The sequence below is a fragment of the Henckelia pumila genome, chromosome 4, assembly GCF_033568475.1.
Source record: "Henckelia pumila isolate YLH828 chromosome 4, ASM3356847v2, whole genome shotgun sequence".
In the NCBI taxonomy this organism is placed as follows: domain Eukaryota; kingdom Viridiplantae; phylum Streptophyta; class Magnoliopsida; order Lamiales; family Gesneriaceae; genus Henckelia; species Henckelia pumila.
The window spans coordinates 23,009,231-23,029,055 of NC_133123.1; the positions used below are offsets into that span (position 1 = coordinate 23,009,231).

At 36.8% G+C, this 19,825-nt stretch overlaps 1 protein-coding gene across 1 annotated transcript; it reads right to left on the bottom strand.

Annotated features, from left to right (window-relative positions):
* Positions 1-307: 307 nt before the first annotated feature.
* LOC140894683 (calcineurin-binding protein 1-like) lies at positions 308-12,237 on the bottom strand. Its single transcript, XM_073303251.1, has 19 exons — positions 12,098-12,237; positions 11,909-11,983; positions 11,215-11,334; positions 11,043-11,083; positions 10,383-10,594; positions 8,349-10,177; positions 7,055-7,264; positions 6,241-6,942; positions 5,825-6,060; positions 5,513-5,723; positions 5,255-5,410; positions 4,877-5,034; positions 4,597-4,789; positions 3,923-4,308; positions 3,398-3,578; positions 2,324-2,553; positions 1,428-2,091; positions 1,004-1,082; positions 308-890 (listed from the first exon to the last, which is right to left on the bottom strand). Exons 1-19 carry the CDS (start codon positions 12,098-12,100, stop codon positions 472-474), a joined length of 6,105 nt encoding a protein of 2,034 aa, XP_073159352.1. The 5' UTR covers positions 12,101-12,237; the 3' UTR covers positions 308-471.
* Positions 12,238-19,825: the final 7,588 nt, after the last annotated feature.

Genomic DNA, 19,825 nt, shown 5'->3' on the forward strand with positions numbered 1-19,825 from the left:
TGCATACCAATCAGAACACTACACTTGCTTTTATACTCGACTTTAAACTTTACATTAAGAGTCTGTTCGACAAGCTAGAGGATAGAAACTTTTTTTTTTTAGTTATGAAAATTGTTCAAAAAAACACTTAAATAAATGCTAGAATTTCTGGCTTTTGGACCTATAGTTATAACTGCATTTAAAAATAAAAATAAAAATAAAAATATTTTTTAACAATTATCCAAACATCAAAATGAAATTTCTTTTAATTAAAATAACTTAAAAAACTGAACTTATTTAAGTGTTTTGGCAGCTTCTATATCCAAATTGGCTCTATACTTTATTTCACTTTTTAGATTTGGTTAAACTCAATGAATAAATTATTTTACTATAATCATCTCAAGTACACTGTAAAATATGCTGGAATTGGTTACAGATTCTTTAAAGGACCAGGCGGAATCAAACTTCATTCGATTTCACACCCTCATTCCGCTAATCCAAGCTGCCCAATTCAACATCAGAGGCGTTGTGCTGAAGTGAATTTGTTGCTGATAATGTCGGTTCTTTCTCATCAGATGGTTCACATTTCTCACCACTCTGTGATTCCCCAGAAAGTGATGAAGATGCAGGGGGCGGTTCGTTGCAAGAACTGCCAGCTACAGGCTGAGAATCAGCTGTCATGCAGCCTTTGTTACCGTCACTTTCGGTCAAATTTTTTTTGACCAGGTTCTTAATCTTTGCATTCTTGGGCAAAGTCGATGTACCCTTCTGTGTAAATTTGGACTCTGCCAAAGTGAAGCATTCCGGTTTATGGATGTTCTGAGTTTCAGGTAATGGTGCAATAGGACTAAAAGGGGGTATCGGATGAACTTCTGGTTCACTTCTTTTATCAACCCCATCTTTCACGCCACCTGCATTGCAGATTTCTGGGTCAAATTTAAGGACAGGAATGTGCTGATATCAGTGTATGGTCATGGCGATACTTTCTGTTTGTAAAGCACCACAAGAAAGTTTTAGGAAGGACCTAAATGAGTGGCAGTGGCAGTACAAACGTGGGCACTTGGAGGGGTGGATGAACCCCCTGTTCCTTTCTTGATCCTCGCCTGAATTGCAAAAACAGAATATAAACATTACCCAGTGCATACCAAAGTTACGGTATTAATATTTGTGCTATTAAAACAAGAAGAAATTGATTTTTAAGAGGCAAAATTAAGTTGGAAATGACTGGTGAAAGCCTTCACCAAACATAAAATCCAAGAGACACAGCATTTTCCATTTGAAGGATTACATCATATGGCATGAATTTGACTCAAGCCTATGTCCTAAGTCTAAAATTTAGTAGAAAGTTATACACTGGATGCTTTTATTTTTCTTTTCGTGACACAGAATTTATTTCCTTTCGCACTCATTACATGATTAGTTTATCCATGTATATTAACAAGTCATACCTTTGCGTTCTCTTCACAGTACTTGATAACATGTGAGATGTTTGGGCAATGGCCATGCAAAAGTGAGTAAGCCCATAACAGAAGTTTCCTTGAAGTATTCATATCAATAATGTCAACCCCATCAATGCCTGGCTGGATATATGTTTCTGTCGCCAGCTGAGCTGGCACCATATAAAGGTTTATACCGGATGGAAGCAATGCACAAGAGGTATCTTTATAAAAGTTGTAAGAAGATCTGAGAAGTGCGGCTGCCGTTTCCAAATCTTCATCTGAAACTCTCTTGATTATAACATTCTTGATCTTCGATAACGAAAGGTTCCATTTGGTTTCAAGATTCTTGAGATGATTTGAATCCTCAAAAGCTGAACTCCACAATTCTTCTGATTGCAGATCGACACAAAGCAGTTGGTTGCTTTCCAGTCCCCCGCCCAATAAATTCATATCACAGATCTCAGTCGAGAGCCTTGAAAGCAAGGGTGTAACAACTGCCATGCTAATGACAAGGGATCTACACCAAGCAGCAGACACATGCCTATATACTTTAGCACAAATACTGTTGGACAACTTAGGATTTTTCAGTCGCTTTCGGATCTTCTCATTTATGCCTTCAAGTGTTTCCACCCTTACGTTTCTCTCCAATAGCTGTATGAAGTCATAGAGATATCTGCAAGTAAGAAAATGTAATGGTAAGATAGACGCCATGCAAGATCAACCAACCGACTTAACTACATATTTGAACTTGAAAATAGACATTTTTTTGTTCATTTAAATTTTCAACTGGAAACATGGAAACCCTTTATGAGTGATTGCACAAAAATAACAAGAAAATTAAAAAAAACACATGCTGATGCATTTATCACTTTTATTGGAATACTCATTCTCTCTGGCACACTTACCCGTACAGGCTGCTTTCAGTCAACTCTGAACCCCTTAGCTCAGGCAAGCAGAAAATATCATGCCATAAATTGACCCTCTCCAAGAACAAATTGAATAATCTCTCCAGCAAATGCTCAATGGATTCGGTAATAGCATCACAGCCAGGACCAGCTTGAGATATACACATGGTCAAGGCCTTGATGTACCTCATAAGAGCCACCGGAACCAGATCTTCTAGGCACAAGGAGAACTGCATTAACCTCTGAGTTAGACGCAACAGTTTCCAGTATAAATATTTATCGTAAAATCATTTTATTTACGGTAAGATTTATAGACGGCTAATTAAAATAAACATTTTTGTACCGAAAAGTGAACGTCAATCTGGATTTCCGTATAGATACCCTAATTAGTGGAAACATCTCAAACACTTGATCTCCATGTGTTTCCATGCCAAAGTACTTTCATGGCATTCTATAGAAATGAGGAAACATAGTAAAATCTTCACAAACATGTGGCATATTCACTGGAGGATAACCTAAAGACAGAGGCAATACAAAGAAAATGAATTTTGAAGTTTTATCTCATTTCCTTTCATCTAAAATTCACCTAAAAAGCACATTGTTCTGGCTCTATGAAAATATTCCACAATGGAACTCACTCTGAAACATTATTGTTCACATCAACAATTGTAGAAACACATAGGTTACTTTTCCATGGCCACACCAATGACATCACACGGCCACAGATGTTGTGCACTCATGTATCCAAAACTGGGGAATGAGATTGGAATAAAGAAGGCTCCATATGATAGTTGGAAAAGGATTTTTTCTTTTTAACAAACATATCAAAAGTTGTTTTGGCAATTATGCACATAAATTCTTCAAAAACAGTCACTAGTTACTCTGTTGCAGTATGGTGGACCACTTTGCTTTAGCTAGAATCATTGCAGCCTCTTCTTCATAATACAGCCACTACAGTCTACAATTCTGATTGGGGGCAGTCAAAATTGAAAGAATTTCTAAACAATGTTCCTCTCTGCTAGCACCCATTACTCTGGTAAATTATCGTAATCCAGAGGCATCAAGATGCAATACCCTTTTATCAGTCCGAAGAAAGATATAAGCTCGATCAAGGGTAGAGATATCTCCAGTCTCCTCCAGCAACTTCAAATAAAAAAGTGTGTACTTCCTAATGCAAGTTATGAATTTTCGAGAACTCTCTGCTAAGTGAACTTCAAGAACTCGCCTGTTCCCACAAGGACCTTGAGTCTTGCGCCTGCATTACAAAGAATAAAAATATAATACAAACAAATGATATTAAAAGCACAATGGATGCCAAGTAGTACAATTGGAGTGAGATAGCAAAGATTGAAACTAATGAATTAACCACCACCTAATTGATGGAAAAATTATGATAGGTTGAAAAAGATGGTGGATATGCCAGCTAAATTTCAGTTTTATCAGTGATGTCCCAATCCTTAACTTTCTAGTCCTTCTGTTAAAACACTATTAGTTTTCTGATACTACTCTGGGACCTTGGATGCTTAAGACCTATTCAGAGATGCAACAGAATAAGCTTCAATATTGATATTATAGCTGGCATGCACAAGATTTCTGTACCTTCCTTTCTTTACCATGCTGTCAATCTCCCACATGTTTATCGTAAATGAAGAGCGAGATGACTTGAAGCAGAAAGAAAGCTCCTCCTTTGCTTTCTCTAGATCCCCAGGTCCACCTCTCCGGTACAACCCTTGAGATAGCATATATCTGGCTTTATGGAAATGTTTGAGGTCTCCTTCCACGCAAGTTTCTAGGGCAGAAAGGCAATCGCTGTAAAGCAGATTCCATATCTTCTCAAATTGATGGAGTCCAACTAGCTCGGAATTGGTACAAGAACTTCCATCCTCAACGTACATTGATGACTTTGAATTTTCACAACCAAGTCCACTGAAAATATTCATCACAGATTCCTTGGTTGACCAAACAAAGGAATGTGCCGCAACTACCTGGAACACAGATTACTGATCAACATCACAATGTCTTAGCAGTAATCAAACAATCACAAATAGATGTGGACACTGATCAATCAAAGATCACAAAAATTCAAAAAAGAGCTCACAAGAAAAATCATTTCTATGGATTCTTTATGCAAATGTAACCTCACTTCCACCCTTAAAAAAGGATGCGTGCACAGATTTCCATAGCAATATAAAAAAAACACAAATAAATAGGTGAAGTAAAGGCATATACAGTCCTCCGAAAAAAGAATCACATCAAGTGTAATAGATTAGAACCTTTAAGGCCTCTTCATCTCGTTTCCCACATTTGCAGAGCAACTTCAGCCGTGATGCGTGCATCCTGTAGAATGGATCTACAGCTGATGGATTCAAGGCAATAGCCTTGGTGTAATACGAGAACACCATATCATGAGAGTACCCAAGTTTTTCACAGAGTTTCCCCACATAAAATGGATGAGACCAATCTTCCCTGCAAAGTTTTTAACAGATAGGTAGCATAATCAGAATCTGGAAAGAAAACGTTTGAGATATGAGGATGAAAGAGGATGAAAGATACTTGTGTTTCAAGGCTTTCTTGAATTGACTTAGAGCATTCTCGCAAAATATCTTCCATTCCGCACCTTTTAAGGGAACGATCAATCTTTGATCATAGAATGGTACAACGTTCTGAAGTCCATCATAGTATACTAATGCCAATAACTCATGTATCTCTCCCTGATACCAATAAAACGTTAGAAAACAATGGAGAAGTGTTCTACACATTGTAATTACAGGCATCGGCTCAAAATCAACACAATCCATAATCCAACAACACAACATCAATGCAGAGAATATTCGACCGAAAAAAATAGCCAGCCAGCATGAGGTGCATGGAGTTCTTATCATCATCACAGTCACAATCTAAAAATAGCCAGAGTTAAAAAGGGAAGGAAACCTGTTGACTTGCTGTCTTTGCCAAAGCCAAAGTCATCAATAAGCACCTTCTGCTCCTTCTTCGACTTGCCTCAACTCTCTGAGGTAGATTAGAATTTCTCCTCCAACCCAGAACATTTATTTGCTTACTGCCATCATTCAGCAGCAAGTCCACCTCCTGCATGATAAAGTACCATAAACTTAGGCATTATCAAGCTTGGATCACTTGACCTCCCTCCTTTTGCCTTTTATGAGGAAAGAAGAATGTCATGAACATTACCTCATCATATAAATTGGCAAGCTTTTGCCAACTTTCAAAACGCATAGGATTATACAGTAAATCATATTTGAATAGATTTGCATTCTGCTCTACAAAGTCTTCTCCTTCATTAGTTAGAACAAAACCAGCCCATTTATCAGTCGCACTCATTTCCTCGGACTGGGCGAGAAGATAATACAAGTTGCAATAAACTTCCAGGTAAGGGTCAGAACTGAAACCAAAACATTAATGATGTAGGAACTTTGCTCCAAGTGCTAGTCATGTAGTACAAAATTTAATGGAATCGGCAACCTCCTTATATAATAATAATACCTTTCTACTGATGATGTGTTCTGTTGTTTACCAAATGAATTCTCTGAAAACATAATTTTCATAGTGGAATCCAGAAAGCGGTTTGATTCAGCCTCCTCCAAGAGCTTATCTTCACATAATTCAGGATCGTCTAAGAACTTATCAACTGCATTTGCAGCCAAAACATCATCGGGTGGTTGGGAAAAATGTTTGCGTATGGTTCTGAGAACCCTTCGAAGTTTAACCAGCCCAGTCCTCTGAAAGTCAAACACATCTTAGTGCACCAAAGTAAATTCAGTGGTTCAGTTCTAGAAGCATTATACCGTATATTTTGATTATAGCACAACAAAAGGATACTGAGCCATATTGATGTGAAGGTCTTGAAAGCAGGAAAACCAGAAAGGAAGACACAGACGAGTCAAGAAAATTCTACTCACAGATGAAGCTTTTGCATATGGAAGTATATATTGGAAAACATCAGCACATTGTTCCTTGGTCTGATAATCTCCCTGGCTTGTGTGTTTATGGGTTACCAAATCCTCTTCACAAGATGAATCTGATCTCAGATTCAAACCATACAAACAATAAAAGCACTGATCCAAAGCATTATCAATGCCAAGCTCAAGTTCCTCTCTTTCATCCTCAGCTAATTCATCACCACACTCAATCATATGGTTGTTCTTTATTTCTCTGCTGTGTGTTCCATCAGACCCATAATCTACACTATTGTTGCTTTTCAGGCAAAGATTCTCTTTATCTAAAGAAGAGGGAATGCTTTCTGAACTTAACCTCTCAACAGACACGTTTTCTGAAGTGGAAGCTACATCCCTGTCCTTTTTGTCCAGTTCATTATCAAGAACATGGGATTGTTGAGATACATTTGGAGATCCTGGGATAGGACTGTCATGGGCTAGTTTCTCTGACTCTGTAAACTGATCTTTGCTGGAAGTGCGTAGATCGAGCTTTGTTTCTTGCCTTTTATTAGGAGAGTGAATATTAGATTTAAGTCTCATATCTAAGGTTAATAGATGCTTAATTGCAAGTTTCAAGAACGTTCCTTCTTCTGCTTCATCAGTCCCTCGAGCACAGCAGATACCGAACTCCGCGAGCATCTCATGAATCGCCACGACCAACTCAGTCTGATACCAAAATGAAAGAACATTAGAATGTAAACTGGAGAGGGAAAAAAGAGGGGCAATGATGGACCAATTAAACAAAGCAATAAGAGGTAGAAGCTGGGCCCATGCTCACCTGAGACTTGACTGTAGCGTTAAAGTTCAAGTGCTGAAGTTTACAAAAGGCAATAGCAGCGTCCACAAAGTACCATCTTTCAGTGTGCTCAATTGAATCAGGGACACCAATCCCAGAGGACTTCTTGGAGAAGTATAAATTAGCGATATTGCACATGAGAGTTAGCAATAAACACTGGATATCACCAATAATTTCCATGTGATCTTTGTTCTGCAAGATATTGTCAAACAGGGTAAGGAAATATAGCATGTCAATCAAGTAAAATTTCTCTAAGTTCTGATATAAAAGGCAATTTCTGATGCCTCTTTGTATCCAGAACAACTTCAAGCATTTTCAAATTATTGCTCTAAACAATGGGACATGTTAAGTAATATAAATGCTTGTTGAAAATTCATGTATAAAGAACGTGACGAAATTAGTTCATGGTGAACAGTATATAAATAAGAATTATCCGAGCTCAAACAAAAACTTCCAAAGTGATATAAACATAAAACATGCAAATAAGGCAATAATATAGATCGTAAATGTACAAAATAACAAGCTCTATAAGGGCGAAATGATTTCCAGCTAAAACAAAAATATTCAGCCTTTTTACCAACACAGATACAGCATGTTTCACATAGTTGATCACCACTGGAATTTTTCATCAATGTCTATATTTCAGAAAGTCCATTTTGAAAGATAAACATATTTTGGTCTTAGCTTCTGGTACTTTATATCGGTGAATGAATTAATACATGCATACATACCCTGCAAATGCACAAACCAGTTGGGTGTGAATATAATACTTGAGTTTCCTTTGTCACAGATGCATATAAACCTATAAATCTCCAAACAAATTACTATAAAAAGAGGGGCTTATTAAAAAAAAAAAAGGTGATCTACTATTGATAAGCATGTAATTCCCCCATATTTGTAACAACCGACCAGTAAAGCAGGAAGAATCCAAGGGAATACAAAATGATAAGGGATGCCTAATTTCTTGAAACTAAATAACTGAAGCACCCTGAAAGAGTACAAGGAACCTCTAATGTTCAAATATAGGCAAGATAACAACAACCAGATAAATAAACAAGATTGCCCCGAAAAGGAAGATCAAACAAGTTGATTTTCATATTAGCTAAGAATCAACAATTTTGTGCTTTCAGATAGAAAAGTATCATCCTAACTCAATGGATCATGCGTATCTTGTCGCTGTTTGTAGGTAAATCCGTTGCCAAATCCTATTCACGGCTTTCTGTAATATTCTACAAAAACCTAAAGATAGTAACAACTTTGAAAAACAATGACTCACAATAAAGTCGATGGGATTGATGTTGTTCTTGATTTTTGATGCAGATTGAGATATAGCCTTCACCTCTTCAGCAACTGAATGGTTCCACTGCTGCCATAAGCTTTCATTTGATGGACTTTCAGAAAAAGAAAATGCATGGTTACCAGTAGAATTGCCTTCCAGACCAGCTCTAGCTAAAAGTAATTGGAGTTTCCTTCTATGACAACCCAAATAAACATCAACGTACATCTGTTCTGCCAGTTCACATGATTCAATTAAAACATCTAATGCAGATATCTCGATTGGTATAAACCCTCTACCTTCATGACCCGAGGCGCATAACACATCAAAATGAACATCATTTACTGATAATAAAAGAGGGGCAAGAAGATCAACACATTCTGCATGCATATTTTTCTCAAGCATATCTTTTACAGACTTCTTTACCAAGTAATCAACCTCAATCAAATTGATTTCATGAAGAACCCTATCAATAGAAAGCTTTTTGTTGGCTTTGCAGTGCGGCAAGCAAATAGGAACAGAAGGGCAGTTCATTTTATCCTTGTCCATGAAAAGGGACAATACAACAGACAACTCCTTTTGAGCTTTTAGCTCGTCACCTTCCAACTGAGACAAGTGTGCACTTAACCAGAAAAAACGTATCCAGAAGCAATGGTTAAAATTTGACAAAGAATTGTTGCCCATCGCAGTATTAATGTTTTTTTCAGAAACATCTGTCAAGTTGCAATTTCCTTTCTCATCCCTTCCAGTAATATGGAAAGGAAATTCCATGGCTACAGATTCTATAATTTTGCAAAGATGGTAGGATGCCTCTGACATGAAACTGCACTTTTTTGATGTTTCAGAAGACCGTAGCCCAATGTCATAATAAAGCTCAGAAAGAAAAAGACTGCACTCAGGAGTTCTTTCCTGTCCCCAGAGTCTTGTCAACTTCTCCAAGTCCAATATTTTTACAATACTATCCTGATATGAAATGCCTCTATTTGCAATTTTCTCTAAAAGCAAGTGACTCACGTGGTAAGCACCACAGTTATTGTATGTACTCTGGACAAATGCAATGACATCAGTAGATTCTGAATCTAACAAATTGGAAGCTTCTTGAGAACAATCCAAAGAAACCTTAGAATTGTGCTCGCAGTTTATAGTACTAGCTCTGCTGACCAAATAAGGTACTAGATATTGCTTCACAACTTTAGCAAGATCCTTATTAGTGGAAAGTTCTGATTCTTCTTTCCCTGGTTTACGAGTTCTGAGTCTTTCAAGGCGACTGCTTCTTCTCTCTTGAGGTTGTTCTTCGAGTACAGTTCCTTCCTTATCATTGGTAGAGCTATGATCAACAACAGACATGCCTATACCACCTGACTTGCACGTGAACCCTTTTATCTCAATAAAACTTGCCACTTTTGTCGATGAAGGCAACTGTATGCTTACTGTAACGTCCCCAGATTTCTGCCTCTCAATTGGTTCAGAGCAGGGTATCGATAATGGGAGTAGGATCTCCAGTAGCTCATAAGCAAGTGCTATCCAGGAGGCTTCTGAGAGTTGAACTTCAATTTTTTGCTTCAGCTTTTTACATGCCGTGGTATTGTCCAATTCCCCATCTGATGCTTTTCTCTTCTCTGGAAATTTCAGTCGTGCATGTTTCGGTTGTAATTTATCTATACCTCTTGGGGTAAATGGTATTGGTTCAGACTCCTCAATGGTAATTTTAACATGCAATGCACGAGAATGAGATGGCCAATGGCTTAATATCAGTTTTGAAACAGAAAGACAAGCCCCTTCATCACCGATAGAAATCAGAACTTCCAAGAGTTTCTCCATGCAATTCCCTGCAGTTTGTCAATAAACCATACATTAACTTGTGGAGACATGGCTTATGTCAACAATATATCCTGAGGAGAGATGTGGCTGTTAGATAAATTAAAAAGTATGAAAATGTCTAGTACAAGATGAAAGGGGATAGAGGTGGCATTGGTATCGTTTAAGTGAAAATGTGACAAGTGAAAGGTGGGGAAAGACAAAAATTAAGCTTACAGTTATTAGGGCTGCAAACAAGTCCTTGCTCAAAAGCCCAACGAGAGATGCTTAAAGACCCCATCGAGCATGACAGAGTACCTAACTGGTTCCAGAGGACAGAATCTTTGCCATCAATATCAACAGCTTGCAGATAGCACCGCAAAGCACTCTCATAACAGGTAGGGCCCTGTTGAAGAAAGACCATGCCAAGGTTTTTAAGTGCCAAGAATCTGCAGACAACCAAAAAGTTGAGTCATAAAAATGTTTAACAAAAAGCTTCAAATGGATCATAACAATTCCTATTGTGAATTGACAGAAGCAGAGTTCTGGTAACTTCCATTCAAACAAACTCAACTGATACGAAATTGTGATATGCTCAATTCTGCCATGACTGCATAAAACCAAGGTAGCCAAAGGGATAGAGTCGTCGCCATTTCAACTATGGACAAACTTGGTATTATAAAAATGATAGTTGGATCAAACAATTTATCCGGAAATTATAGGATGGAAAACAAAGACACATAGGCATCCCCGCCCAGCAAACAAACCATGAAATGAGCACACGCCCATATCGATGCGGAGTGACCATTGAAAGAAAGACCTAACAGAAGCATATATATACATATGTATATATATCAAAACCGTTCGAAAGGAAATTTATTTGTCAATGTTTATTACCTGAGCTGTGACAGATGACCACCACTAGCAATATTTTCCACCTGAAATAAACAAAAAAAAATACATACATAAGAACGTAAAGCGAAAAAAAATCAAAAGAAGAAATAGACGTGAAAGAAGAAAAGGTGTCAAAAGAAAAAAAATGTTGGAAGATTCTTAAAGCTTGCACAACCTGATCATTTGATATCAATGGATCTTGTAGCACCGACTCCAAAAGTTCACGGGCCTTTTCATAGTCTTTAGCTTGCAATCTCAACAGTCCATCATGATATAACTGTGACAAACGAAACTCCTGGAAACACAGTTCAATTATAAACGAGATGGAAGTTTACAACCAATACCTAGTGGATAAGACAAAATAGCTATAATACATAGGAGCAGATACTGCAGAAAAATGATCCCAGTCTCACAAGTCACAACCTCTTGATGGATTGCAAAAATCCTTGTAGCTCAGGTATCTCATTTTGAAAAATTGAAAAACATTTGTTCTAGGTTGATTGAGCTGGATAAGCTAGCAATACAAAATAATGTGTAAAATACTATCAAGCTGCTTGAGATTTACTCTGGCTTGGCTCACGAAAGCTCGGTTAAGAAAAATTCCTCAAAAAGCTTCGTTATCACTTTATGCTACAATGAAATTAAATCCCAGGGCGCTTCTCAAACTGTAAAGTTAACCCAAAAACATCGACATCACAAAATTATTGGCCCAGCACGTTCAAAATTTGCAACACAATAACTGCAACGATTAACTACCGGATCATGAAATCCACTCAGGTTCTCAAACACGAAAACATTAAAATGAGTCGAACAAAACTAGATAATGCAAACATGAAAGTTAATTGGGATCAATAGCACAAAATTCTTGCCTGCGCTTCTTTTGTCGGAGCTAATGGTTGCCACTCGTTTCTCGAGTCTGTATCATTGATAGCTGCGAATGAAAACTGTAACCCACACAGTTAGGAACGACAAATTATACTCAATAAATCGGCTGAAAAATTAAGGCTTCGCCAACACTAAAGTCGATATTCCGCATAATGCACACGCTATACGCTTACCATTATTTGGGGTCTCGCGAATCGCTGAGAAGTGTTGCGTCAAATTTCTAGTATTCTCAATTCAGCAATCAAAGCAACACTGCGTTTCCTATCCCTATCGGTGGACACATGCTCTCGCAGTCTGTTACTTCGCAATGAACTGGTTCTGTATTTAAAATAATTATAATTTAATAATCAACCGTATAAATATTAAACAAGAAACTTAAATATAATTAATATCAATTTTAAGAGCAAATTAGTGATAAATCCCAAACTTGACTTTGCTCTACCTCCTTACCCATAAGATTCTTTGCAATAGCTCATAGGACCACAAAACTTGAATTTAATTGTTTAATTCTTGTACTGGATTTATGCTTTTTTATGCTTAAAATCTAAAGATTTTTATGCTAAAATCTGAAGATTTTGTGTTTATTCATGGTACAAAGGATTATCCGTAAAAAATGGTATCAAAGCCTTAGGTTAATTATTCAGACATAATATTATTCGTTAATTCATGTTTTTCTTTGTTGAGGAGAAGATTTTTTTAAAAAAAAAGATGACTTCAAACGAAGGTTTGAATCAAGAGGATTTTATTCATATGAAATCCTATAAGCAAGTTAATCTATTCACAATAGATTACTTACAACAGGTTGTGATTAATGCTCTTAATTTTGAAGAGATAAAGAAAAATGATTTCTAACTCTCAATTTTTAGAGATTACCCCAGATTCCTCTAAACTCTCCGGAGATCTTAGAGAAATTCAAAAGACGGTAATTACAGCAATTAGCTGTATGAAATACCTCGGCAAATTGAAGAAATCCTTAAGAAACAAGAAGAAATTCTTGAAAACCTAAAGGATCTTCAAAATAAAATCATAAATCTAGAACACACTTCGGGTTCTAGAAAAAGAAATACAGGAGGAAGGTTACCACTCACATTTGGTACCGAACCTTTGTTACATCAGAAAGGTAAAATCAAAATGGTCCAAAAACCTTTAACCAATGATGAAATGATGATTAATCTTATAAAAGCAGTATCAGAGAAAAACACTATCTGATGACTACTTTAGAAAGATTAAATCTCGAGGATCTACAAGATCTTGCGGATTCTTTTGCGAATCTCAAAGTAGTAGATCTAAAAATGAATTCTTCTGAGGGTGAACAACCCATAGGGAATTCCCCAAGATATGTGGTTAAAAAAGAAGAACCACATAGTGAGTTCCAGGTTGGAAAAAATTCACATCCAGCAGAAACCAGATCCAGAAGGAGTAAAATCCCACTCCATCAAACTCCTTACGGAAAAACTGTTTTAGATCCAATACATCCTTACGGGGTTATGTTAAACCTTGATGTTTTGGACTTCAAAAACAGAGAAGATCTTATAGATTATTGGACGTCAGCTATGAGAATAGCAGCAGGGATATTATATCTCAATAAAGAAGGATTCATTAAACTTCTAGAAATGAGTCTAATGGGATCTGTTAAGATCGCATGGGAGATGACTATGCCAGAAACTAAGAAATCAATCTTAGCAGGAGAATCACTCAGCGAGATTGGAGAAAGAATGGCCACCCTATTTAAAGCATAATTCATAGGGGTAGACTATTTCAATAATCAAGGTACAGAGAAAAAGATAAGATATACTCAAGCTCTTTATAGCCTCGAGTTACATGATATCTGCTTAGTTGATGAATACATTATGTTATTTACTAAATACAGATGGAATTCGGGAGTCGAGGAAAATATAGCAATTCAGCTATTTTTTGCAAAAATGTCAAGTCCCTGGAGAGAAATGCTGATTAAAAAATATGTTCCAGGCAATCTTGATACATTGGCAAGACGTGCCTCCTTTTTTAAAGGAAAATTAGCAGAATGGTGCCATATGGCAGCATTACAGAAGAGCTATAAGAAAATAAGGGGTATAGATAAGCGTACACCTTTGTGTTGTAGAGAAAATGATCTTCCAACGATCATTGGAAACAGATAACAGGGATTTAAAAGGAAGAAATTCAGAAATAATTCATATAATAAAGAATGAAAAGTTCTTGGAAACCAATAACATTTTGGTCCAAACAAAAGGCCAGATCCTATAGATCAGGTAGAAGAAGTGGACCTATAAGAACATCCCCAGCAACACGCTCATCACAAAGCAGGGGAAGAACACCATCAAGAAGAACTTTCAGAAGAACTCATACAAGAGCAAGTGAAAGTTTCAAGGATTGCAACTGCTGGACATGTGGAGCAAGAGGACATATATCTACAAATTGTTCAGAAAACGAGAAAAAAGGAGTTAAACTCTTTGAAGCAACACCAGATATGGATGATGCGGTCTTCTTTCAAGATCTAGTCCAAGTATATCAATTTGAGGATATCCCCTCAGATGAAATCATATAAGAAGAAGAGATATTGTTTAGTCGAGAAGTTTCTGAAGATGAATCAGAATCAGAATCATAGTAAAGAGGAAGTATTTCGCCATGAAACATATGAAAGTTTGGCTGGGTTCTTTAGTCAAACCACGATATCTCATAATATGGTCCAAAGGATTATGAGAGAAAATCCAACATTACAGAAGTACCAAGGATTTTTGGCAGAACAAGTTGAAAAAGTCTTAGGAAACCTAGGGCTAAGACAAAGAAGACATAATTTGATTTATAAGGTATCCAGAAGGGAAATGGCGATCCCTATGGAACTAACCAGTAATCAAATTGAAATGCAATTAATTCTCTTTGAAGAAATTCGAGAAGAATTACAGAAATTAAAAGCAGAAGTAGCAAAGACAATGTCTTGGATTTATATTGGAGCAATCCAGATTATGATCAAGGCTACTTTTAAAAAGGGAATAGATTCACCCATAGATATCGTAGTATGCGATAAAAAGAATGGGAAATATACAAGATGCGGTTCTAGGAACTATCTCGGGAAATTTATATGCAGGAAAAATTGTGGGAGTTATTTATCCAAGAATAACCTACAATTTAGCTGATAGAGATTTTAGTCGAGCCTTGACTTTACATCAAAACTTCAAAGAAAAAAGACTAATGAAGGAAGGTAATAGGTCATATTCTATTACGTATCAAATTTCATATGCTCTTTCTAATACTCACCATTCTGAATTATTTATTAGAAATGAGTTCATTGAAATTCCAAAGATCTTTGGGAAAGTTTCTCAAGCAATATACCCGGAAAGAATCGAGTTTTCTTTAATTCAGGAAACAGACATTCAAATTCAAGACAGACCGGTTCTATACAGAGACCTTAAAATAGAACCCCGAAGGTTATCTTTCCAAGGAGACAGAATGACAAGCAGAAGATGGGACAAATCTCTTATTCAAGAAATTCCACCAGAAGAAAAAGAGTTTTCTATAATAGGAAAACTTAGATCTCCAGAAGGATAGAAAGAAGTGAAAATAGTATTCGAAATTACAAGTCATCGAAACTTGTTTCCTTGTAACTCGATTTACTATTTAAAACAACAGGAAAAAGGAACTTACCAAGGAGTGATAAATATTGGAGAATTGGAAGTTCAAATCTGGGGAATTCCAGGAAAAGAAATAGATCAACTCATTCTTGGTCTAGAATTCCTGGAAGACCATAAACCATGGAAACGCCTTGAAAAAGGAGGAAACGCCTTGAAAAATGAATAGAGTTCATGACAAAAGAAAAGACTTGGAGAATTCAATAAGAATTCTACGAAATGGAAAACCAAGAGAATTGGATAAGGGACAATCCCTTAATCAGATTCGAGAATTCTGTTCACGGACAGAGGAAGAAGCAACAGTTGAAATTAGTAAGTCATGAACATGGTTTACTAGAACGCATTGAAGAAGTAGAAAGGAATAACCATACTCTACCTTCTGAGGCCTTAGGGAAACTAAAGGTAAATAGTCTTAATCGAATTACTGAGTTACAACACAATCTGTTAAAAATGGCGGGGCCATTTAGTAATCCCTTTAAAAAATGACAACAAGTCCTTTCTTCATATACATTCAGATAGGGATGTTATATGAACAATATAAGGCTGAGTATTTTGCAGCTTATATTGACTCAGGAGCAAAAATTTGTACAGCAAAAAGAGGAGTCTTCCCTGAAGAATGTGAAGAGGAATTGCCAAAAATTGCTGGACGAGATTTCTCTCGAAGAATTTTAATTCTTTGCAAAGGAATAAAACAAGCAGAGATCCTTATGGGAGGCGCAGGTCAAATACCTTGGTACAAGGTAAAAACACCACCAATCTATTTCCATGATACAGGAGCTGATATCCTGTTAGGAAATAACTTCTTACAAATGTTTAAGAAGTACACACAAGACAATAAGTCAAGAAGACTTATGTTCACTACAATTTATGATCATAAAATTATCGTTCAAAGACTCAAGGTTGCTTTTTATCGACAATTGCCGATAATATTTCGCAGCCAGCATGGTGATAAAGGGAAGTTTTGGAGAAACCATGTTGAAAATAACAACAGAACAAGAACTCCAAACAGAGGATATGGAGCTTCTCAAGGTAACTCTAAATCACAGAGATATAGAGTTAGAGAATAAAATATCCCTTGAAGATGTCAAAAAGAGGCTCAAAGAAAGTTACAACGAGCATCCATTGGCATGGTGGGATAGAAATCAACTCAAAGCCAGTCTTACTCTAAAGGAAGGTAAAGAGTATGAATTCGTCAGATATAAGCCTATCCCGATGAACATAACAAATCAAAGGGATATGAGAATGATTATCAAGGAACATTTGGACCTTGGTTTAATCAAAGAAGGAGTTTCACCATATAGTAGCCCAGGTTTTCTGGTTAGAAATCATGGTGAAATAAAAAGAGGGAAACTCAGGCTAGTTATTAACTACCAAGGTATTAATAAAATCCTAGAGTTTGATGGGTACTTCATACCGAGTAGAGAACACCTAATTAGCTGTGTACGAAATGCTAGAGTGTTCTCAAAATTTGATTGTAAGTCTGGATTTTACCAGATTCGAATGGAAGAAGGAAGTAAGAAATTCACAGCCTTCTCTAATCCACAAGGACACTATATTTGGGAAGTTATGCCTATGGGATTAGCTAATGCACCCCAAATATTTCAAAGAAAGATGGATAACCTTTTTAAAGATTATTTCAACTTTATGTTTGTTTATATTGATGATATTCTTATAGCATCAAAAAAATATAGACGAACACGTTAAACACTTAGAGATTTTCTCTAAAATTTGTAAACAAAAAGGACTGGTTTTATCTGAAAAGAAAGCAGTCATAGCAACGAGAAAAATTAAATTCCTCGGTATTGAGATTAATGAAACTGGAATAATTCTACAACCCCATATTGTGGAAAAGGTAAAGAATTTTCCAGATAAACTCAAAGATGTAAAACAACTCCAGAGTTTTCTTGGAGTAGTTAATTTTTCAGGGATGTTCATTAACAATCTAGCAATGTACAGAAAGGTGTTCAGTCCTTTGTTAAAAAAGGATGCTAGGTTTATATGGACCGATGACCATACTAAAGGGGTAAACCAATTAAAAGAGATATGTAAGAATCTCCCAAAAATGGCTATACCCGTAGATGAAGATGATCTGGTATTATTTACGGATGCCAGCGATGATTGGTGGGCAGCAGTCCTTACCAAGATCACTCCAGATGGAGAAATACCATGCAGATACTGTAGCGATATTTTTTCAGAATCTGAGGCCATTAGATGTCATATCAACGAGAAGGAATTTTATGCAGTTAAAAGGGCTTTTGAAAAATGGCCATTATTTTTACTTGCTAAAAAATTCACTCTGAAGGTTGATAACACCCAAGTAAAAGCTTTTCTAAAAAATAAGATTGAATCTAAACCTGAGAAAGCTAGGTTATTAAGATGGCAAGCATTATGTCAAAATTATATTTTTGATATTTTTATTATTAAATCTCATGAAAATATTCTTGCAGATTTCTTAACAAGATATGGAAGGCAGTAATGTGGATTCCATCATGAAAATGCAGAGGCATCTCAGGGAACACCTTGGGTTGCTTCAAAACGAGTTCAACCAGTTAGCCATTAATGCTGAAATGGCCGGCAGGTTACAACAAGCTGATCGGATCAAAGTATCTAATCGAATTACAGGATGTATGCAAGCTCAAACACAACTATGAGCTGCTATTCAAGGGCCAATTGTAAAGGCTATAGAAAAATCATTGATTTCTCATAAACAAGATATACTAAAACCATTGGTTTTACAAGAACAAGAAATACAACCATCGGTTGTGAAACAAGATGTTGAGGAATCCAAAACTCAAGAAACAAGTGCTAATCTATCATCAGCCTTTGATGATCTGGATGAAGCAACAATTGATGAGGATAACTCATCAAGTCAACCCTCCGCCTCTGGGATAAAAGAGGAAGAGATCAATCTTAGGCCCAACACTGATAAGGGCAAATCTAAGATTGATACTAATCCATCTATTATTTTTCCATTCAGGTTTATCAACAAAGGTGGGAGAGGAGTGAAATCAACCCGAACACTTGCAGGGTTGATGTTGCAGGGATATATCCAAGGGTTTGGCTAAAAAATAATGTCAATCCTAAAGATGTAAAACTCTGGTATGAATTTGGGGCTTTGGCCTCAGTTTATACAACGTCACCAAGCTTCCCGGAGATATCACAGTTACCAAAATGGATCCAGGAAGCAGTCCAAAAAACATGGGCAAATAATGATCATTTGTCCAGAGGAGATGTGCTTGAGTTATACTTTTTTAGTGCAGCTCCAGAACCAACAGTGAAAGGATCACACGAACCCTTTCATTTCATCAAGCTGAGGAGACCTGATATAAACAGTCATAAATTTATCAAGGATCCTAAAACTGAAGAAATACCCTTGGTGTCCACTTTCGGGGAAAATGAGATCTCAACCAGAAGGGCATGGGGTATTTGGGTCTGTCTTACTGAGATGGACAAAGTCAAGTTTCCATTCAAATTTTATCAGAATTCTGTGAATGGATCGTTCCTGTTGAACACAATGACAGGAAAAATTACAGCATTTGCGGAAGAACTCTTCGAAAAGAAGAGAAACCTTTTGTGAAACAGCAAGCTGCCGGGGAGTAAAGAAACTCGCCGAAAATTTTGTAACATGGCTTATATTGGACGATGGTCAGAGAATATCTGCCCAGAATGCCCAAATCAGAAGGAGCCAGAATTTGGAAAAACCTTTAGACTCCGAATGGATCGAAAGGATTTTTTCGAGACAAGCAAAGGTGGACAAGGACCACCGAAAATGCGTTTTTACAGGGGCCTACTTCAAAAGCAAAAGATGCCCCGACAACAATAAAGCAGACATGTGAGGAGAATAAAGCCAAAAGAAAGTGGCAGGCATGTGATTCCTCCATTAGTAAAAGATGTCATCAATAATGGCATAAAAAATTTCAGACAGCTGCCTCCTCCACTAGTAAAAGATGCCATCAATAATGGCATAAAGAAATACAAGATTTTGGGGCGAATCATCGTGTAGTTGATCAAACGCATTTTCGAGTTGTGGCTATGTCTGTGGCTGGAGGTGGAGATTTTCTTGATTTGGGGGCGGATCAAGTATGGAAATGGTCAAATAATCGTGCAGTTGATCGAAAGCATTTTCAAGTTGTGGCGGTGGCTGGAGCTTTTCTTGAATTTGTGGCGGTGTATTGACCATTATTTATTAACTTTCTTGATTTGTCTTGTAGTCGATACTCGTGAAAGGAATTATTATTATTATTTTTTACAATAGTGAGAAGAATTTAAGAACAT

Bases quoted from the DNA above. Each gene is read 5' to 3' on its own strand.
- LOC140894683 (XM_073303251.1), bottom strand. The intron at 10,178-10,382 runs GTAAGCTTAATT...GACAAACTGCAG, and splicing joins TGTTTGCAGCCCTAATAACT to GGAATTGCATGGAGAAACTC. The intron at 4,309-4,596 runs GTTCTAATCTAT...TCTGTGTTCCAG, and splicing joins GAGATGAAGAGGCCTTAAAG to GTAGTTGCGGCACATTCCTT.